The sequence below is a fragment of the Mustela lutreola genome, chromosome 9, assembly GCF_030435805.1.
Source record: "Mustela lutreola isolate mMusLut2 chromosome 9, mMusLut2.pri, whole genome shotgun sequence".
Lineage (NCBI taxonomy): Eukaryota > Metazoa > Chordata > Mammalia > Carnivora > Mustelidae > Mustela > Mustela lutreola.
The window spans coordinates 79,028,315-79,052,462 of NC_081298.1; the positions used below are offsets into that span (position 1 = coordinate 79,028,315).

Sequence of the window (24,148 nt, forward strand, 5' to 3'; positions counted from 1 at the left end):
TAGTGAGGATCAAATGAATTATTATAAGCAAACGGCCTTAGGATAGTCCCTGACAAAAAGTAGGCCCTATATAAGTCCTAGTTATTTAACACTATTATTATGCTACAAATAACAATCAAACTAGTAGGAGATAAGGTACATAAAACACATTTAAGAAAGTGCATATATGAGGCCATTCAATTCTAGAGAATAACCCAATACCTTTTTAAACAAGTATAAGCATGCACAAGTGTGCAAGTGCATGCACGCACACACACACAAATATATTACCGTGCTTTGCTACACAGTTCCATTATACTCCAGCTCAGAAAAATTTATACATGGATAGTTTGTAGTCCTACTCCACATTAAATCCAACATAACAGACAAATAAAGGACATAAATCTGTTAAAAACTTTCTTTCATTTATTTTGTTTTCCGTCAAATATTTAATATTTTGTTTTTTAAAATGAATTATTTCAAGGACAGTTTTCAAATAGAACATACATCCCAACTTGTGTAAACAGCACTTTGATTATTTGGGACAGGAACCTATTTTTACGTTAAAAGTAAAGCTTCCAAAGGAGGAGACCACACAAGATTGGCAGGGGGAGGGTGATGGAAGACATTCTCTTTTTTAAAATGCAAAATTAGCCTTACATAGTACTTTAAAATTTTCCAAAGTTCATGTTTGGCGACTTCTCACTCCTCAATATCCACATCCCTGGTGGACAAAGCATGACAAAAACAAATGAAAACCTCCTCAAGCACGACTTTAACTCCTTTCCAAAGGGTATCCTGCTCTAAAATTACCAACATGCTCTAGATTTCTTTTCTCCTCATATCTCACATCAAAACACTCATTTTCTTAGTGCACTTAACTTTAGTAGGAAAATGATATGATTAAATCAATTCCTACTAAAGAAAAAAAAATTCCTTTCTCTATAACCTTCTCATGAAGAGAGAGAAAAAGAGAATATGTGTGTGTGTGTGTGTCTTTGTGTCTCTCTCTCTCTCCCTAAGAGGCAGGATTTCAGACTGAAGACTGTACTTTGGAACAGGAAGCAATATGTAAGCTGTAAGCGCTCCAGCCAGCCTTCCCAAGATATTCCTCCTTTCCCATTTCTTTCCTTCCTCTACTTCTGAACCCCAGAAAAATTCAAGTTTTTGTTTGTTTTTTTATAATATTTAGAAATCAAGGGAATTAATGAAAAAGATGTGGTCATTTGGATTTAAAGTGATACTCTCTAAGATTGCCAGTATACAATTCTTGATAGCTAAAATAAGTTTATCTACTCTCTGGAAACAGAAAACAAGATTCATTTTTTAAAATAAAGAATTATAGTTACAGAGGAGTTTTAAACTTATTTCAAAATTTAATTATCCTAAGCTATACAAAATATAAACTAAACATATGTCTCATTAAACAATGCTGTTTAATACCATAAGCTGTAATATAATGCCCTCTATGGACTAAATTACAGCACTTCAACATTAACTACTAAAGTGAATCTGAAAACATGGAGAAAGACTTTAGTCTAGAAAATGAATGACAACACAAGTTCAAATGGCAAAAAAAAGGAGTATTTTAAAGTCTAAAAACAATTTCATATAAGTTGCTAAAAACAAATACTAAAATCCATAGAGAAATTAAAAGTGATATACTACTCAGTAAGAACTAAATAAATGCTAGCTTCATGTATTATAATCTAAAATAAATGTACATATTCCAAAAGATCCAAAGCATTTTTTAAAATTCAGAATAAAAAAATTAATAGTCACTAGTCTTTGAACATATCTTTTAAAACTTGTAAGGTTTCTCCAAACTACACAGGTTTGGGGGAACCTTTAAGGTCATTCCATGTTCAAAATAACATGACTCAAGCATTTGTTTGATTCAGTACAATGTGTCAAAACCCTTTTATAAAGTTATTTTTAAAGTCATTTGTTAATGTAAAGTAAATATCTACAACTTACTAAATTCCTCTGGTCATCTGAATTTATTCCATATAATCAATTATAAAGCATTCTGTAGACCTATTAACTATATCCAACACTAGATGGCACCAACACCCATCCAGTTGATTGTCTAAAATCTGGGCATGCAATCCAACAAAAACTGTCTTCTCAATTTTCAGACTCTTCCTGCCTGATACCAGGCAACTAAAGATCAGAATATGATGGCAAGAGAAAAACAACTCCACCACCAAGAAAGCATTTGAACTCTGACCAGAATTCAAAGTCAATTTTAAATAGTTAAGAATCAGGCATAAAAATAAAATAATACATACATGGATATTTTCCAATGTGAAAACTGAAAATGTCCACTAAAATGTAGAGTAAAATAAAAATTGTTTGGAAAACTGTAACATACCAGGAGTTTTCATCCTTTGTAAAGATTTCTCATAAAATCAAAAACAGAGAAACATCTAAATTTAAAAATGGGCAAAGGGTATGAACAGGCAATTCACAGAAGAAATAAAAATAGCCAATAAATAAGTAGAACATGTTCATTTTCACTAATAATCAAAAATCAAAACTGCAAGATATCCCTTCATCCTACAAACTGGTAAAGGTTTTCTGTTTTTGTTTTTTAAGTGCCAAAAACAGAATGTCTAGAAGGATACTTAAAAAATAAGCACATTCCAGGACTCTGAAGGAGTATAAGGTGATTAGCTGAGACAGGAAGAAGACTTATTGTCATTGTGCTCTTTGAATTTTGTATAATGTGGAAATATTATCTAATAAGCAAAAGAATAAATATTAACAATTGTTGGTGATAGAGAAATGGGTGTTTTCTTACTTTAGTAGGGGGAAGTTAGTACAACTTTTCTGGCAGCCAATTTTTGTCAAAACTCCTAAAAATGCTCACATTCATTTACCTAGGGTTTATTTCCAGTAATTTATGGGAAAGAATAATTCAAATATATAAAAGATATTTAAATATAAAGAGTATAGTAACAGCATTATTTATAAATTTAAAAGTCAGAAGCCATCTAAGAATCCAACAATAGCAAACTAATCAAATTATATGCAATACCAAGGAACACCAAACATTAAAAAATCATGCAGCAGAATAATGACATGGAAATGTCAGCATTATATAAGATACTGCTCATATTTTTAAAGCTATAAACAATGTATAGACCATGATCCCAATTTGGCAAAACACTTGTTTTTTTCACTCCATTGTAATGTACCCATATGCATAAAATATAGACTAGAAGAATATATTCTAAAGTATTAACAATTATGTCTGAGCTGTATGATTATAAGTTTTTTCCATCTCAATAGATTTTTCTACTTCTCAAATTTGTACAATAAGCATGTATTACTGCACACTGTTTCATGTCTGTTGGTCTGACTTTACGGATGGCAGGCCCTTCAGACAAATTCTGACTATTGAAAGCACTGAAGCTCAAATAGATTAAAGCATCTATCTGCCCAACGTCATACCCTGTGATCACTGATAAAGCCAGGATTAGAACCCAGGTCTATAAGATGCTCAAAATGAAGTTCTTTCAACCACACTATATTAGTGTTCTCTTTTATGGCACATATTCACAATTATTTTCAATCTGTACTGGGCCCATAGTAAGCACTAAATAAATCCCCATTAATTTGACACTAAGTCATATTTGTTTAAATACAATCAAGTCTTCCGTTAATAACGGTCTGTCTCTAATTTAGCTATCTCATAAATTTACTAACAGATTTCCAGTTAAAGGCATTTCTACTCAATTTGTTAGATTAAGCATTTAATTTTTCAGGCTACTTAAATTTCTTATTTTTATCAGATTAACTGCTCAGTGTCATAATTAAAGTCCAACTAATAATTATCAAAATGTGTCCTAAATACACTCACTAAAAATACATTTTAACTAAAACCTTAACATCTATAATGCTTTACTGAGAAATGTCAAAGGCTATATATACTACATTCTTAATGTAAGAAAAGTTTTAAATCATTAACACTATCAAAATAAAGCTCTTATTCATCAACACATATAACAAGCATATATAAATTTGCAAAGGATAATTTTCAATTCTTTACCTAGATAAATGGGCCCCTCTTAAGTTAGTCTTTCATTAAAATGGCAATACTACTTGATTATTCTTAGATACACATAGTTTAAGTATAATGAATGACCAATCAGGTTGGTGGTGGTTTACGCTCCAGCAAAACACAATCTATATTCATTTACAAACAGAAAATATTCTGTGCATTACTGGCAAACCAAGCAACCAACAAACATATTAAGCAATCACTATCATTTAAGTGATGATCTCAGTGGTTTGGAAGAGACATTATTAGAACCTTTCTTTACCAATAGCTTACCAACAACATAGATAGCAGCTCTTCAGAAGACAGTGTTCAGTCTCCACATGCAAGCAAAAGTGTTATTTTGATACCCCTACTTATGGAAAATCATGAAAGAAAATGTACATGATAAACAATATTCTTGACTTTTAAAAAATGTCTTACATTGGTTAATGCCCCAACACAAAAGGTATATAATAAAAGAAAAGTACCTTTGCTGCCTGCTAAATTTAGGCCTAACCATGCATTCCAAAAATGGAAAACAACTGAGAAGGGGACAAAACCTAAGTTGGAATCCCAGTTCTTCACCTACTGGGAAAAAGATCTTCCTTGTGGAATTAATAAGAATATAAATAAGAAAGTTAGCCCAATGTCTGGAACACACTTCAAAAGCATTGTGCATACTATATAATTTACTGAGTAACCTTGGGAAACAAGACTAAGCCCCAAACTTAAGTATTGTCATCCATAAAATGGTTCCTTCCTTCAGATTATGAAGGACACTATATATATGAAACTGCTTCATGGTTAGAAGATTTCCTATAAATAGCGGTCTCCCATAGCCAGGTAAAATGGTAAGAATTCAGTTTCTTTTCTCAGTCTTTCAAAAGTCTCAAAAACCTCCAAAACAGAAAGAAAAAAAAAACTGAGAGCAAATTGAGACAAATTAATCTAACTATATTTCATATATATTCTAACTGTAACCACACTAAGTTTGGGGAAAATAAAAGGAAGAAGAGAGAAAAAAAACTAATCGAAGTAACTTGTACTTGACTATACACATGCAATCTTGGAGGGCTGGGGCAGCAGATTTGCAAAATAATCCTATATTTTACTGTGTCTACTATAATCATATTAGAAAACATTCTAAAACCATTTAGAAATATCAGAGAATTAAGCAAATGAGTAAATGTACTGGTAGAGTTAGCAGCAGGGTTCTCGTTACAGAAGGAACAAACAAATATGAAATGAAGGAAGAAAGAAATAATCCTCTGGGAATGGATCAGAAAAGGAGGTATTTGTATGAATTGTGTGAACTCACAATTTCAAATACAAGTATGTGTATGTGCTTAGGTTTATTTGTATGTACTTTATGTTTGTAAGTAAGCCTTTTTTACCTCTGTCCACTGAAAGGCTAAAATGGGAAGACCTCAAGAAGGCAAGGAGTATTGGGGTCCAGCTCTTGATCTCTATTACTACTTCCAACTAAAAACAATCAGGGATCCTTCAAGAAATGATTGATTTCAGGCCAGGACAGAGTAGGCATAAGATGAGCCTACATTTTGTTATGCTAGAAAGAAGTGCTTCCTGCTCCCTCCCTAAAAAAGGATAGCTGTACATTCTTTAGCCAACTTAACAGGGCCCTTCCAAATCTGGGACAATTTACAACCAAACAAATTAAGTACAGTAATGAATTACAAACTACTAGGGGGAAAAGAGCAATTCATAAATCTGTATTGGTAATTAACTAATTAAAATCACAGAAAAGGAGGACTCTTGCTAACAGCAGAATGCCATAGACAACTGATAATTTTTCAATTCCAATGCTCCCTCCAAATTTATTATTTTGCAGCCTTCATGTTCAAGACTGAATCAAGCAAGAAACATCAACAGACATTAAATCTTTCAATTCCAATGCTCCCTCCAAATTTATTATTTTGCAGCCTTCATGTTCAAGACTGAATCAAGCAAGAATCATCAACAGACATTAAATCTAAGAAGGAATTTTGATGGGGAGCAGGATATTTGCATAGTCTTGAAACACCACCCCTCAGACTACTTATAAGCTATAAGGAAAGAAAAAAGAAAGAAATCATATAGTATAGAAATGAGGAACCACCTTAACCAGATGGTGAAAACTAACTTCATTAATGAGGGACTTATGAATAATGGGTATCTTCAGATATGATACTATGAGAGAGGTAAAGCATACTACATCATCTTCATTTGGCCAACTTAACATTATGAATCCATAATCTCAATCTAATCACTGAGAAAAAGCAGACAAATGCAAAATTTAGAATGTTCTATTAAAAAGGGAGAAAGGGAAGGAGCTATGCTCTTCAAAACTGTTAATGTCGTAATGTCGTAAGTGAAAAATATTGGAAATGTAACAGATAAAACAGAAAACAACATGACAACTAAAAGCCAATTTTGGCCCTAGATTGGATCTTGTAGAGGCCACTATACAGGACACATTATTAGGTTAAATATCACATTAGAATATGGATGGTAAATTAGAAAAAAAGTACTTTATCAATGGAAATTTTTGAAGTTAATAGCTGTATTGAGGTTACATAAGAAAATATCTTTTTTGAAGAATTTAAGGATAAGACAATGTATGCAACTTACTGTCAAATGGTTCAGGAAAAATAAGGATGTATTTAGGTATCCATATCTAGTTAATTATACAAGGAGATCATAACTGATAAAGCAAATGGGAAAATGTTAATAGATTAAATTTAGATGAAGATAGTAAGACATTCTTTGCACATTTTTATTTTTGCAATTAAGTTTGATGTTACTTCCAAATAAAAGTTTATTTTTAAAAAGCACTGTCCTTTAAAAAAAATTCTTCTAAATGATACTGTAGTTTATTTTAATTCTACTTAATTCTAGTCACAGAAAATTTAGCATCTAACGTATCATAAACCCTTGTTTCGCATAGATTGGTGTTTCAGTTTAGTTCCAACAAAAACCTTCACTTTGTTACCCACAACCAGTCTGCAAATCCACTATGTCCTTAGATGCAAGTAAGTAGGTTTCTACATACTGACCATAACATCCGTACACATACACCAGCCCTAAAGATACCAAAACAGAACCTCAAAAACTTTTTATCATATTTCATATAAATGAACAGGCCTATGTGTCCACTCACATTTGCTATCTGTAACTTCCATAAGATCATCTCTTCTGCAGAGGCATTCTTAATATCCCAAGGAAGAGCTAACCTCTCTGTAACCTTACTTTGTGCTGGTGAACTTCCACTTACAATCATTATATACTTATATCCCTAACCTGACATTCCTATGCCAAACTTCCATGCCATCATCTAAGGAAAGCATCTCAATTGTCATGTGGTAGTGCTTCCTATTAGTTAACTATTCTTTTTCAGAAGTTTCACTATCTTGGTCTGTACACATGTAGTATAAATGTACACAATTATCAGAATATTTTACCTTCTACCTGTTCTATTTTTTAAAATGAGTGAAAATTAAAAAATTAAAGTACCAAAAAAATCAATGTATTTTAGATAGAAATGGAAACCATAAATCTTTAGCTACAAATTTTTCGAAGTAAAGAAAGAACATATATGAAATGCTGAGCCTAGATCATCAAAACCTGCCTCTAAACAATGAAATACAGTTAAAGAAAAAAATTATGTTAATTATGACCTGAGGGAAAAAAAAACAATATTTACATTTTATTATTTTTTTAAAGATTATATTTATTTATTTGACATAGAGATCACAAGTAGGCAGAGAGGCAGGCGGGGAAGCAGGCTCCCTGCTGAGCAGGGAGCCCAATGTGGGGCCCGATCCCAGGACCCTGAGATCATGACCCAAGGCGGAAGCAGAGGCTTAACCCACTGAGCCACCCAGGCGCCCCTACATTTTATTATTAAAAATAGTTTGATAAAATGCCTTTATCAAGGGAGAAGACGAAGACTAGCATTCATTTTTTTCCTAACAAATCTTATCCAAAACTATCAGTAAGGCATCAAAGCCTACATAATAGCTTGTTCATCCTTCTTACAAATCAGTCTTTCTTCCCAAAATTAAAACTGAATTCTGCCAACAATTGTCATTTTAAGAGAACAAGGAGAATTGAATAATAAATCATCTGAGGAAATTAGTATTTTGTTATTTAGTATTTATCGATGCTTTAATATTTAACTATATATTCAGTAATATGACCCCCAAAATTTTTAGAACACACGTAAGTATATTACAATTAGGGATGGTATAAAATTTTTAGCCATCTGAGAACACAACCTCCCTAATGTTCTTGTCTCTTAATACTCTTGGTACATTTGACTTCAGTACACTTAACCATGTTTTTTTTGAAGATGGGGAAGCACTTGTACCCTTATAATATATGTTACAATGTTTAGCTATGTCCTTACCAGTTTGCTTTCACCAGCTGACTGAAAGCTGCCCGAGGGCAAGACATTGTCTTAGTCCTCATCTTCCTCCACACCTCTTCCAAAGAACTAGTACAATGCTTGGTATAAAGCACCTTAAAGCAACTATCCACTGCTTAAAAAAGATGTCTATTAAAATTAAAGTCAAAGAAACAACAAGTCCCAAGGACCTAATTCAATCCCTTTCTTCTTTATCTCTCTAGAAATAAAATTCCTTCTCTATAAGAAGAAAGGGATTTAAGGAAAGAAAAGGAAATTTATTTCTAGAGAGATAAAGTGGTTGTCAGTGGTACAGCCGAGACTACAACTCACATCACCGACAGTGTTTTGTTTTGTTTTTGAAGATTTTATTTATTTGAGAGAGAGAGAGATCACAAGTAGGCAGAGAAGCAGGCAGAGAGAGAGGTGAAAGCAGACTCCCGCTGAGCAAGAAAGCCGGATGCGGAACTCGATCCCAGGACCGTGAGATCATGACCTGAGCTGAAGGCAGAGGCTTAACCCACTGAGCCACCCAGGCGCCCCCACCAACAGTGTTTTTATTATACCACAGTGACTTCTCCTTTGTATGACTTCTATATCATATATATATATATGATATATATATCATATATATATATATGGTGAATCCAAAGAGTTTTCTATTCACTAAGGAGCTGCTAGGACACTTAATTAAAAAAACAAAACAGGGACACCTGGGTGGCTCAGGGGGTTAAGCCTCTGCTCATGATCTCAGGGTCCTGGGACTGAGCCCCACATCAGGCTCTCTGCTCAGCAGGGAGCCTGCTTCCCCCTCTCTCTCCGCCTGCCTCTCTGCCTACTTGTGATCTCTCTCTCTCTGTCAAATAAATAAATAAAATCTAAAAAACAAAAACAAAAAGACTGAGCAAAAGAAGCATGAGTAACAGTTTTTTTTTTAACAGTTTTTTTCAGAGAAGAGACTTCAATAACTATTTTGTAAAGAGAATGCTCAACCACTGTTTTTACTTCTTCAACCACCCCTACTTAGCCTTCAAAGGCACTGTCCCTTCCCTTACTTAATTCCAAACTATTAGGCTACAGTCAGTAATAGGCCCTAGGTTTAGTAAAATCAGTCCAAGGAACTGCTGTCTCCGGAGTGCTCCAATCTACTAGGGCACTGCTAACAGCGCTGGGAAGAAATGTTGAGTAGAGAAGTGGGACTTCACAAGCTGTTATAAATCACTGCTCACATCAGTCAGTGTTTGTCTGTGGTCTTCACCCACACTATATCATTACCATGCTGCTCTGGGATTCTCACTCTTCTTTCTACCACTGTCTCCTAAACCATTTTATTGGGCTGTTTAAAAATCCTCATTCCAGAGGTGCCTGGTGGCTCAGCTGGTTGAGATCTGACTCATGGTTTCAGCTCAGGTAGTTACCTCAGGGTTTTGAGATGGAGCTCTGTGTCCAGCTCCACGCTCAGTGCGGAATCTACTTGAGATTCTCTCTCTCCTTCTCCCTCTGCCCCTCCCACCCTGTGTCCTCTGTCTCTCCAAAATAAATAAATGTTTAAAAAAAAAAAATCCACTGTGAACTATCTCCCCTAATCTTCAACTTCTTTACTGAATATTCCTGCCAGTACCTCCTTTCACTAAAACCTGGCTCTGCCTTGATGATACCGCTTTTCCCATTAACTCTAAATGGAGGCTACTCTCTTATACCTGCATACCTGAATGACAGGAGGAGAGGTCAGACTGTTCTTAGCTCACCAATGCTGCTTCAAGATGTTCTCAGAGGTCCTGGGCAAAGTTCAAGTTACTCGGCTATGACACTCTCTATCTTTCCTTACTGCCTCAATCTACCATTCTGCCAGCTGCCCCATTTGCCCTTTTACCAAAGTCTTTTATCCCTAATTTCTAATCTTCTCCACCCCAAGTCCTGCCATTATCCTGTGTGACTTTATGAGAGCAATCCAATTTCTCAGCCTCGTGGTTTGTTTGACCTTTGCTCTAACAACCTTCACCCCATTCAACATCAGCCCTTGCCTCACTGCCAAACTTTGGCCATTATAATCCATCTGGAATTCTAAATTAAACACCCAAAAAACAAATACACATGCACAATCCTACCTTGTTTGACCACAGCCTCCAAGCATTCTGTGTTCATATTTTTATTCTTTTTACTCTTAGTTCTTAGATCTAATTTGAACCACAAGGTCTGTTACCTTCTATTCAACCATCTATCAACTCCCCCTGCTCTCTTCTTTACATTCTTCAATTTAGTTTCCACAGTCCATCACATCAAACTACTACTGTCTTCAATTCCTTTGATCTACTGTCCTTTCACTGGGCCAGGCCCCTCTAGCAAAACACAAGTATGAATCAATATAAGCATTTGCCTTCACTGAACCTACACCTAGGATGTTGGGCACAATTAAAGAAAAATCACTGTGTTATACAGACTACCCTTCAACCTTGATTAGACTCTTCATACAAAGCCTTTGTTTTCCTAGACAGACCTCTTCCACCCAAGCATGTTCCAGTTCATTCTCAGCAAATGACCTAACATATTGCTTTAAAGAATAAACATACACCATCATACACTTCCCTTAACTTCCAGCCACAAAAACTAGCAGTATCAACACCTATACTTTCCCTTCCATTAACTACAATCAATGTCTTCCAATGTTCCTTATTTATATGCCAATTCCTCTACCTGAATTCTGGATCTCATCCTGTCCCATCCCCTCCTGACTTTGTACTACCACCTTTATTTAGACTTTCCCTTCAATCTTTAGTAAAAGGAAAAGGCCCTTCTTCAGCTCTATCCTCTACCTTATTCTTGATATCATTTTTGCTCCATCTCCACAATCTTGAGGTTTTGTTTTGCTTTTGTTTTTGTTTTTGTTTTGAGAGAGAGCAAGCACAAGAGCAAATGAGCAAATGAGGGGGAAGGGCAGAGGGAGAGAGAAAAATCTCAAGCAGGCACTGAGCAAGGCTCAAATTCACCACCCTGAGATCATGACCCAAGCTGAAATCAAGAGTTGGATGCTCAACCAACTGAGCCACCCAGGCACCCCAGGATCTCAAACTTCTTAAAAACTGCCAACATTTAGGATCCATTTACTCAAGTCTCCTTCACTCCTCACCACTAGCCCTGCCCACCCACACCACCTACCACTGTTAGGCCAACACCTTCCCTACTTTTTGACAGATTCTCAATCCTCATCTTAACTAAGCTTTCTTGCCTTTGATAATGCTGACCAATTCTTCCACTTTTAAAGCTTCCCCTTTTCCTTGGTTCTCCCTAGTTGATATCCCTGGCTTTAATTACTGGGTCTGAGCCCATGATAAATACACACATACAGCCAAAGTCTCTGTCAAAAGCTTCATATATTTAATATCCACCACTTCTTGGAGGTCTCATAGGTACTTAAATACCAAAATATTCAAAACTTAATTTTTTATCTTCTCTCCTTAAACCCACTTCATTCTCTCATATCTCCAATTCAGTTTCTCATACTGCCATACATGCATTTGAAAACACAAGGAACCCAGGATTCCTGGAATCATCTATAACTTCTTTCCTTATCCTTCATGTCCATATCCAATCAAACATCAAGTCCTATGTCTCCACTCTCTTCCCACTGAGTTAATATTCATAATCTCTTCCTTCTTAAGACTATAACAACAATCTCTAACCTTGTCTCTCTGCCACTAATACCACCCATCTCCAAAACATAAGTATATTCAATAAATAGTAATCACTACACATTTTTACAGAAAACACAGCTAATTAAAAATGCTAATTAAATGCTAAGCTAATTAAAATGCTAAGAATGCTAATTAAAAAACACATGTGCAAATCACTTTACACAAATCAAGTGTGTCGGAAATGTAGCGTCAAAAGAAAAAATGACAATCCCTACTTTTCAGAAGAATTCCTAACAGCATACCTCAATTTATACTTTTCAACAAAATGTCTGCTACTCAATATGCTTAACTCTATATGTATTACTGGTAAATACAGCAGTATATTGAAATACTGGAGACATGTTACAGAAATGTGGTTTTATAAAAATTTAAAATGAAGTAATTTCTGAGAAAACCATAGTAAATACATTTTAAAATATTTTGTTTTAATACCTCTTGCTCTTCATGCTATGAGCAAATAATGAAGGAAAAGATAGAAATACATGAGGCTGATTCTAATAAAATCTTCTAGTTCCATAGTATAATACAAAAAGGAGCAGTGAGTAATTGTGTGGAAAAAAAGTTACACGCAAGGGCAAGTAAAGAGTACAAGAGGAGTTAAAAAAAAAAAAAAAAGCACTAAAACTTCTGAGACCGTAGAAAAGAATTCTTATCAATGTGATATATTAGAGACTATAAATGTAATATACTACAGAAAATGCAGTGGAATGTTCCATGATAAGTCAAAAGGTGGCAAGAAAGTACAAAACAATGTATGGACTGATTACCTGAAGTTTTACTCAGCTCTGCTGAAAATATAGCAGATGGTGATCTGTTCTCTTGCTCTGTATCAGAAGGGGTTTTTTTCTCAGCTTCTTTCACAAGAACTGTGGGTTTGACTATACTGCCTATTTCTGTTTGAGTGGCCAAAGGAGAAACATCTGGAGGCAGTAAGGGCACCTTCGAAATATCAGACCTATCTTTGAAGGGTTCATCTGGGACATGGACTTTATCTTCCTTTTTAGGTTGTACATTCTTGAAAGAAAGGTCATGAGGTAACTCTGAGCCAGGTAATGACCCAGCTTCATCCTGGACATTAGCAATCTCATATTTGTGGGATACTTCTAGATCAGTATATTCCCCGGTTAATTTAGGAGAAGAATCAGTTTTAGAACTGACAAATGTAGGGAACTCATCTATAATCTCAATTGGAGATGAATCTGAAAATGTTTCACTCTCCCTTACTTTTGCTTCCTTAGCAATAAATACACCGTCATCAGAATAAACTGCAGTACTGAGTTCCTTCATCTGCAAAGGAATTTTCTCCTTTTGGGCCAGTGCTGAAACTTCGGGAGATAAGGCATCTTTTGTGGTATCTAAATTGGGCTGAAAAGATTCCAAATACGGCTTTCCCCCCTCAGGTGGTCGTGAAGCACTGAGTTTTTCCTTAGTTTCATGTTCCATCACTGACTGAGAAGCGTCCGTGAGATGTTCGTTCACAAGTATCACAGCTTCATCTTGTTTTGGTGGAACTTCAGGTATTGAATCATCACTAAATAAGTCCACCGGTTCGGAATCAGGTGAAGAATCCTCAACTAACTCAGAATGATCAGCCACTGGCTGTGCAACTTTTGCTATTTCTGAGTAATCGGAAGATGGTTCAGTAGAGAGCTTTGTTTCTTTAATTAAATCACATGCGATAGATATATAAGGAGTTTCTGTTTCTTGAACAGCTACGTTAGTACTTTCAGGCTCTTTCATTTCTTCCTTTATTCCTGATACACTTTTTAGGGATACATTCATGGCCTCTTCATACGGTGGGGGATTTTCCGGCTCAGGTTTTCTGCTTTCATACTTAGCAGAAGGAGGAGCTTCTAGCTGGGATGAACTGGGCTGCGAGGCAGGAGCAGCAGCACCAGCACCGGGAACTTGAGAATTTAATGGTGCTTCCATAACAATGTCAGGCAACACCGGTGAAGGAGTGGCTTCAGATTCTTCAAAAGATGGGCAAAGCTGAGACGCCACAGGGTAGAGCGTCTCCTGCAGGGCTTCTGATGTTTGAACCAAGTCCATTTTTGTTTCAAAAGCAATCTTTGTACCTGTAGCTTCATTCAATTCACTTTCACACGCTTCCTGTACTAAGTCTGGGGTTAGACCTTCAGCCATGTTTGCCACTACTTCCCCAGTCACCTTTGACACACTGTCTGTTGTGACATAATCGGCCTCAGAATCCTGAGTGGCTACAAGGAAAGGGTTTGATGTTTTGGTACTAAAATTCTTCTCTGTTACAATCTGGGCCTTTTTTTCTTCTATCTTTTTTTCATCTGTCTTATTTTCTGAAGTATGATCTTCCAACAAAGGAAAGATGTTTGTTGAAAGGTTTTCAGTTACTGTTGGGTTAAAAGGAGAACATGTGATATATGCTCCTGAACCATCTTTTACAGCTTCTGGTGTACTGGGAAAAGAAGTATCATCATTACTGCTTTCACTATCTTTTTCAAGATTTGTTTGCTCAGGGCTATCAGCAAAACATTTCTTATCCGCTTTACTCTCCAACTTGCTCTCTACATTACCTCCATCACTATCTTGCTTATGAGTGTCTTTTACATCCCAAACTCGCTCAAATGGTTTGAAATCTGCATATTCTTCCCTCATAGGAGCTTCTGCTGCAATTCCCTTTTCAATGAAACTGTCCTTTGTTTTTTCTGGAGACATAACTTTGTCCTCCTCTTTAACTGATTTATTAGTAAGGGCTATGGGTAACTCTTGTTGATTACAAAGGCTGTTATTACTAACTAATTCTTCTTTCTCATCTTCATTCTCTTCCCTAGGATTTGCTACTATTATGGCAGATTCTGCTTTTGGAGAGCCACTGAATGATAATCTCATTTCTGAGTATTCCAATTGTGAAAACTCGGCTAAATCTCTGTCTACAAATGGATTTTTTGCCTTCTCTGTGAACTCTTTAGAAGCTTCAGTTGAGGTTTCTTGAAGTGTTCCTTCGGTGCGTGATACTGGTAAATTACCAAGATATTCATGTTCTTTAAAAGAAGCAGCTGAGAGGGGAGACAGAGAAGGAAGAGAAGCAGCAGTTTCAAGCAGGACAGATGGAAAATCCTCTTGACCAGCGGAAACAGTGTTACCTGGCTGCTCCTTCAAGTCCATAATTTTTTCTGTGACCATGGACAGAAAGGAAAGTTAGAGAATGCCAGTGTTCTCAGAGTTAATGCAAGTTTTATGACAGATTCAAAATACGGTTAGTAAAGAGTTAATGTTAACTAAAATTAAATGTTAATAACAAATAATCAAGTAGTCTTGAATCATTACTGAAAAAAATTAAAGCTATTGTCAATAAAACGTGCATGGCTACAGAGCCAATTATATGCTATGAAAAGGCAAAAATTGAGTCTCTGAGGAAAAAAATCTCAAGTATAATCAATTGAGAAAAGCTACTTCTAACAAAAGAGAATTTGAGAAGAGTTTGACAGTGCAGAAAAGACACCGAATAATTAAATTTTAAAGAGTGGCATTCATTTCTATGAAAGCCTTTCAGCTATAAGTGCATTTGAAAAAAAGGACTAGTCAATATATAAATATAAATCAGGGGTCCAAGAATTCCATATATATATATATATATATATATATATATATATATATCCAATTTATTGGTTCTGTCCATTTCTCTCTTGGACATACATATAAAATATAAATTTCAACTTTTTCAATAGACAAACATTCTTGGAACCATGCTAATTTTTAGTAAACTCAAACCACTCTGTACAGAATTAATAAAACTAAAGAGTTAAGGTTAGAATACACAGAGGATAAAAGGCTAGCAGAAAGAACTTGCCTGCAGAGGAGTGTATCACAGGCTCATATGCAGCAGGAAGAGCAAAAAGTGTCTCATCTGAAAAACAAATAGAATATAACCTCAGCAGAAATAAAGACAGAGTTTGAAGGAGACTAAAGGTAAGAGGAGCAAGCAAGGGTTCAGTTTGTAATGAGTTAACACAAAACTTTTACAAAGAAAAAGCCAAGATGGAAAAGAAAAAGTAGTACTATCAGTAGTACCATTAATTCAGATTATCATATATATTACAAAGATGATTAAATGATATCCACAGAACCTATCATTTCTCAAGAGGCAATAACATGTTTATGTTAAAGAAATTTCATAAACCAAAGTGATTTTAAGATACTATTTTTCTCAGTTAATACATGCCATCCAAACTTTTATTCACATTTTCGGATAAGTAAATTTTTTTGCCCTAATCAAGGCCAAAATTTTTAAAAATGCATTTGAATAAAATTAATAATTACTTTTGCTTAATCCTTTTTTATTAGCATATGTCCAGCTTAGAAGAACACTTTCAGAAAATCATGCATATGTTCTTATACTCCAGGCTATCTCTAAAGGAAAACATTCCAATTGTCACTGTACACTAGTCTGTGAGGATATTAGTGCTATGTACCACTGTTCAAATTGCAAAGAAAACATTAATTGTCATTAGGAGGATAATTATTATCATCAGTCTTGTTTTGTTTAAAATTAACATTGAAGGATACCTGTTATTCTTTCTTTTTTTTTTTTTTCTTTTTTTGAGAGAGAGTGAGAGACCAAGAAAGAGAGCATGCACACATGATCAGGGAAAAGGGCAGAGGGAGGGAGAGGAAGAATCCTAAGCATGCTCCACACTCAACACAGAGCCTAAAGTGGATCTCATAACCCTGAGATCATGACCTGAGCCAAAAATCATGAATCCAATGCTGAATCCACTGAGCCATCCAGGCATCCCAAGGGATACTTGTTATTCTAAGTGTTTTACATGCAGGAAAATGCTTTTCTTGTAAGTGGAATTAATATCCTCCATTTTACAGGTTAAAAACAACCTGTAATTGTTGCGAGGTCATTAGGATTACAGGAGGTCATGATAGCAGGACCACAGTCTGATAGGGTTAGTGCCTTTATAAGAGAAGACACTAAAGAGCTTGCTCATGTCTGTGTGACAACACTTCCTCCTTGTCCCCGCTCCTCCTCTCCCTCTCTTGGAGCAACATTAAGAAGCCATGTGAGTGAGTGCACAGTGAGATGGCAGAGATAAGCAAAGAAAAGAGGTCTCAGAATGAAACCTACCCTGACTAAATCTTGATCTTAGACTCTCCAGCCTCCACAACTGTGAGAAATAAATTTCTGTTGGTTAAGCCACCCAGTCTATGGTATTTTGATGTGGCAGCCCGAGTCAACTAATAAACTACATATTGGCATATTAAGCTTGCACAATGTCACTTTATAGCTGCAGGTGGAAGATCCTGAGCTAAAGGTCCTCTATGGTTTACACTAGAGAAAGGACTCTAGCAAAAGACAATTTGAAATAGCTTGAGTGTAGAGGACCTAATAAATCTGGACATTTCTTTTCTTTTCTTTTTTAAGATTTATTTATTTATTTATTTGACAGAGATCACAAGTAGGGGGAGCAGGTTCCCTGCTGAGCAGAGAGCCCAATGCAGGGCTCAATTCCAGGATCCTGAGACCATGACCTGAGCTGAAGGCGGAGGCTTAACCCAGTGAGCCACCCAGGTGCCCCTAAATCTAGACATTTCTATCTGGAAGGACAACCTAGGCAAGGCTGATCAATAGAAAAAAATAGAGATGTGGCTATCATGAACATGGACATGTCTCCCAAAGTCATCCCCCTTGGTGAATAAGAGTTAAATTCACAATATCATATAAATTTTAGATAAATCCATACTGGGCATGATACTGTATCTGAAGGATTCTCAGACTATGTAAGGAGGGGAAAATCCATGGTATACATTTAAAAAGGTTTTCTATAACTAGAACAATAGGTTGGATGGGCAAATCAGTAAGTCAAACCACCTTATGAGATTTTATAACACATACACATGTGTATACACCTTTTTTTTTTTTTTTAAGATTTTATTTATACAAGAGAGAGAGAGCATGTGGGCAGAGGGATTGGGGAGCAGAGGGAGAGGGTCAAGCAGACACTGCACTGGGCTCTGAGCCTGATGTGGAGCTTGATCTCAGAATCCCAAGATCATGATGTGAGCGAAAATCAAGAGTTGGAGGTTCAACAGACTGAGCCACCCAAACGCCCCAGTGTGTACACACTTCCAAAAGACAACTTACTATGTGATCGTCTTTAATACAGTTTCTCTTTTGTAAGATGAGAGAACCTGAGAATTCCTTTCAGTTAAAATAATGTATTATAATCTTACACAAAACTGAGATTTGGGGATCAAAGAGCAGAACCAAATAATTACACAGGTGCTCCATTTAAATTAAAGGTAGCAACTCCTTAACAAAATGGCTGTTTTTTCATCTATTTAATATAATTAAAAATTACTAATGCAGAGGCCAGTCTTCTTCAAAAGTGAACTCGAAACATGTTACTGTTAAAATTAGAGGGAAAACAAACTACAACCAAAATTGTGCCAAAAATTTATTTTTAAACATGTATCCTTATTCCTATCTAATACCAGACACTCTCCTAGTGGAAACTATATTCCTGGCACTTGGCCAAATGAGAACATTTACAAATTGGTATTTCAAATATTCACTGAATTTTGAAAAAAGAAAAATCACAAATTGAGAATCAGTCCAAAATGAACTGTGAAATAAGTATTGCATTTCAAAAAGCACTTAGAGAAAAAACAAAAACAAAACAAAAACAGAAGTCACTACCACTTGGCCCTCAAGAAGAATTGCTCTGACTTCTCATAAAGTGATCATAGGATCAAGCTGTCTGGGTTCAAATCCCAGATTCATCAATTAAAACTGTGTGACTTTGAGAAAGATACTATTTGTCCCTTCTGTGCCTCATTTGTAAAGTAAGTATAGTAACAGTACCTCTTCAAAATGTTGCCAGGGAGAAAGGGGGAAGAATTAGAAACAACCTGCTCTAAGTCACAGAGCTAGGAAGCCAGAGAGCATGGATATAAACATGTCTAACTCTCAAGTTCATGTGTTTTATCTTTTGGAGGGATTAGTTTATGCATAAATGCAACCAGTGTAAATTCTTCTTTATCAGCCCCTCAAGTTTGATTTCCTGAATTAAGGTAAATTGTGATCCAGCAAATACCCTGTTAATTATCTGAAATATTTGGTTATTTGCTTCTACTTTACCAATATAATAATATTTATAGAGATAGTAATGCTAGCCAGGCACATTTATTTCAGATGCTCTTTCAATGCTCAAACCACTCCATAAAGTTAGGTCCTCCTGTTATCCTCATTTCAGAAATAAAGAAAGAGGCATAAAAAGGTGGGTAACTACCCCAGAGTCACAAAACTGAAAAACGATGGATCTGAGATTTGAATTCAGAGAGTATACAGGTCTATGTTCTTTTCTTTAATCATTCTGCAGTACCTCCTTCCCTGGACTTTATAAATTTAGAATTTTAAAATATTATTAAATAAAATTAAGGATGTTAAAAATTTTTGATTGATAACACATATCATAAGCTACCAAATTCTAAGGCTAAAAGAATTATTTTGCTTTGAAAAAAATCACTGATTTTAGGTTAGTCTTCCTTTTTCTGTAAAAGATCTTAACCTTCACAAGTGAATAATAAACTGTTTTATAATCAGGGACACTATATTAAAAGTGTAACATTACTGAGACATGTTATATATAGACATACTACTACTAGGTTTACAAAAAAGGTGAACAACACACCCTCTTTCTATGGTCTATGCTTATGTCAAATTCTAACTACTGGATGAAACTGAAACTTCAGTCATCAACTTCATTTGTGCTATTCTGCACAAACAGAAAAAATAATATTAAGGTCTTAATTCTACCCACGCTAAGTATAAATATACCACAGTGGCATATTTAAACTAACAAGTTTTCACTAAATAATAAGCAAAAAGGAAGCCAGAACTCTTCTGTTAAGTCTCTCATACCATCAAATTAATATTCCTAAAAGAATAATTCTAGGGCTGCCTGAGTGCCTCAGTCGTTAAGTGTCTGCCTCAGGTCATTATCCCAGGGTCCTGGGATCAAGCCCGGCATTGGGGTCCCTGCTCGGCAGAAAGCCACCTTCTCCCTCTCCCACTCCTTCTGCTTCTGTTCCCTCTCTCACTGTCTCTCTCTCTCTGTGTCAAATAAATAAATAAAATGTTTAAAAAATAAAAAAGTTAAAAAATAGTAATTCTGTAAATTCTCTTGCACAAAACATTTAAAAGCTTCCAGTTATCCACTGAATTATACCCGAAACTCTTAAGCCCTGCAATAAACAGCCCCCAAGTTAGCTATCTAAACTTATTTCAGTGACTTGTTAACCAAACATAATTCTTTCTAATCAAACCCCTCCTTCCACCTCCTGTATATCAGAATGCTCACATCCAATAAATTCACCATATGCAGCCTTACTTTTCTTTTTAAAACACACTCATCCTTATTTTTCTAATCTCTATTTCCAGTTATCTAAGCTCAGAGAACTAAGTAACTTATTCAAAGTCACATAGCTAGTTAATGCCAAAGCTAGAAAATTATAATTTAACTATCACTATAATCAGATAGATATTTATTTCCTTATTACCCTCAGTAAAATGCCTAGAATCACTACACTTTTGACAGTATAAAAGATGAATACCCTTCATAAAACCACTTTTTCCAAATGAACTATTCCTTATTGTTGGTCCTAATGCTAGTTTCACTTCCTTACTCAAGTTTAAATTTAGACTGTTTCAGGGTATATACTTTGAATACTAATTATTTCCATCACACAAGGATTGATTCCAAAATTAAAGTTCACTGAAGAGATTTTTTTTTAAGTAAGCCACTTTTTAAAAAAGTAAAAGTGGCATATCAGTTTTGAACTTACTACTTGTCCAATTTAAAATAGGCTATTATGATCTTACTAACATTCACACACTCTTATATTGAATATTTTTCTTGACATGTTCATTTCAAAACCTGCTCATCAACCAAAAGTAACTGGTCAATAAAAACCATAACTAATTTATAAAAGACAGGAAATATTTTTTTTTTTTTATTTTTTTTATTTTATTTTTTTTTTTTTTTATTTTTTATAAACATATATTTTTTATATACATATATTTTTATCCCCAGGTCTGTGAATCACCAGGTTTACACACTTCACAGCACTCACCAAATCACATACCCTCCCCAATGTCCATAATCCCACCCCCTTCTCCCCAACCCCCTCCCCCCGGCAACCCTCAGTTTGTTTTGTGAGATTAAGAGTCACTTATGGTTTGTCTCCCTCCCAATCCCATCTTGTTTCATTTATTCTTCTACCCACTTAAGCCTCCATGTTGCATCACCACTTCCTCATATCAGGGAGATCATATGATAGTTGTCTTTCTCTGCTTGACTTATTTCGCTAAGCATGATACGCTCTAGTTCCATCCATGTTGTTGCAAATGGCAAGATTTCATTTCTTTTGATGGCTGCATAGTATTCCATTGTGTATATATACCACATCTTCTTGATCCATTCATCTGTTGATGGACATCTAGGTTCTTTCCATAGTTTGGCTATTGTGGACATTGCTGCTATAAACATTCGGGTGCATGTGTCCCTTTGGATCACTACATTTGTATCTTTAGGGTAAATACCCAATAGTGCAATTGCTGGGTCATAGGGCAGTTCTATTTTCAACATTTTGAGGAACCTCCATGCTGTTTTCCAGAGTGGCTGCACCAGCTTGCATTCCCACCAACAGTGTAGGAGGGTTCCCCTTTCTCCGCATCCTCGCCAGCATCTGTCATTTCCTGACTTGTTGATTTTAGCCATTCTGACTGGTGTGAGGTGATATCTCATTGTGGTTTTGATTTGTATTTCCCTGATGCCAAGTGATATGGAGCACTTTTTCATGTGTCTGTTGGCCATCTGGATGTCTTCTTTGCAGAAATGTCTGTTCATGTCTTCTGCCCATTTCTTGATTGGATTATTTGTTCTTTGGGTGTTGAGTTTGCTAAGTTCTTTATAGATTCTGGACACTAGTCCTTTATCTGATATGTCGTTTGCAAATATCTTCTCCCATTCTGTCAGTTGTCTTTTGATTTTGTTAACTGTTTCCTTTGCTGTGCAAAAGCTTTTGATCTTGATGAAATCCCAGTAGTTCATTTTTTCCCTTGCTTCCCTTGCCTTTTGCGTTGTTCCTAGGAAGATGTTGCTGCGGCAGAGGTCGAAGAGGTTGCTGCCTGTGTTCTCCTCAAGGATTTTGATGGATTCCTTTCGTACATTGAGGTCCTTCATCCATTTTGAGTCTATTTTTGTGTGTGGTGTAAGGAAATGGTCCAATTTCATTTTTCTGCATGTGGCTGTCCAATTTTCCCAGCACCATTTATTGAAAAGGCTGTCTTTTTTCCATTGGACATTCTTTCCTGCTTTGTCGAAGATTAGTTGACCATAGAGTTGAGGGTCTATTTCTGGGCTCTCTATTCTGTTCCATTGATCTATGTGTCTGTTTTTGTGCCAGTACCATGCTGTCTTGATGATGACAGCTTTGTAATAGAGCTTGAAGTCCGGAATTGTGATGCCACCAACGTTGGCTTTCTTTTTCAATATCCCTTTGGCTATTCGAGGTCTTTTCTGGTTCCATATAAATTTTAGAATTATTTGTTCCATTTCTTTGAAAAAGATGGATGGTACTTTGATAGGAATTGCATTAAATGTGTAGATTGCTTTAGGTAGCATAGACATTTTCACAATATTTATTCTTCCAATCCAGGAGCATGGAACATTTTTCCATTTCTTTGTGTCTTCCTCAATTTCTTTCATGAGTACTTTATAGTTTTCTGAGTATAGATTCTGTGTCTCTTTGGTTAGGTTTATTCCTAGGTATCTTATGGTTTTGGATGCAATTGTAAATGGGATTGACTCCTTAATATCTCTTTCTTCTGTCTTGCTGTTGGTGTAGAGAAATGCAACTGATTTCTGTGCATTGATTTTATATCCTGACACTTTACTGAATTCCTGTATAAGTTCTAGCAGTTTTGGAGTGGAGTCTTTTGGGTTTTCCACATATAGTATCATATCATCTGCGAAGAGTGATAATTTGACTTCTTCTTTGCCGATTTGGATGCCTTTAATTTCCTTTTGTTGTCTGATTGCTGAGGCTAGGACCTCTAGTACGATGTTGAATAGCAGTGGTGATAATGGACATCCCTGCCGTGTTCCTGACCTTAGCGGAAAAGCTTTCAGTTTTTCTCCATTGAGAATGATATTTGCGGTGGGTTTTTCATAGATGGCTTTGATGATATTGAGGTATGTGCCCTCTATCCCTACACTTTGAAGAGTTTTGATCAGGAAGGGATGTTGTACTTTGTCAAATGCTTTTTCAGCATCTATTGAGAGTATCATATGGTTCTTGTTCTTACTTTTATTGATGTGTTGTATCACATTGACTGATTTGCGGATGTTGAACCAACCTTGCAGCCCTGGAATAAATCCCACTTGGTCGTGGTGAATAATCTTTTTAATGTACTGTTGAATCCGATTGGCTAGTATTTTGTTGAGTATTTTCGCATCTGTGTTCATCAAGGATATCGGTCTATAGCTCTCTTTTTTGGTGGGATCCTTGTCTGGTTTTGGGATCAAGGTGATGCTGGCCTCATAAAATGAGTTTGGAAGTTTTCCTTCCATTTCTATTTTTTGGAACAGTTTCAGGAGAATAGGAATTAGTTCTTCTTTAAATGTTTGGTAGAATTCCCCCGGGAAGCCGTCTGGCCCTGGGCTTTTGTTTGTTTGGAGATTTTTAATGACTGTTTCAATCTCCTTACTGGTTATGGGTCTGTTCAGGCTTTCTATTTCTTCATGGTTCAGTTGTGGTAGTTTATATGTTTCTAGGAATGCATCCATTTCTTCCAGATTGTCAAATTTATTGCCGTAGAGTTGCTCATAGTATGTTCTTATAATAGTTTGTATTTCCTTGGTGTTAGTTGTGATCTCTCCTCTTTCATTCATTATTTTATTTATTTGGGTCCTTTCTCTTTTCTTTTTGATAAGTCGGGCCAGGGGTTTATCAATTTTATTAATTCTTTCAAAGAACCAG

At 35.7% G+C, this 24,148-nt stretch overlaps 1 protein-coding gene across 3 annotated transcripts in view; it reads right to left on the reverse strand.

The window, feature by feature from the left end:
• The window catches only part of RTN4 (reticulon 4), a 79,117-nt gene that overhangs the window by 36,479 nt on the left and 18,490 nt on the right, over positions 1 to 24,148 (reverse strand). Inside the window, exons 2-3 of one of the 3 annotated variants that reach the window (XM_059187679.1) lie at positions 15,948 to 16,004; positions 12,886 to 15,270 (exon numbers count right to left, since the gene is read on the reverse strand). The exons of 1 other annotated variant lie outside the window; for it this stretch is intronic. In XM_059187679.1, coding sequence (XP_059043662.1) covers positions 12,886 to 15,270; positions 15,948 to 16,004 — 2,442 coding nt within the window. The remainder of the gene's footprint in view (positions 1 to 12,885; positions 15,271 to 15,947; positions 16,005 to 24,148) is intronic. One more of the 3 variants, XM_059187680.1, reaches the window with a different exon arrangement.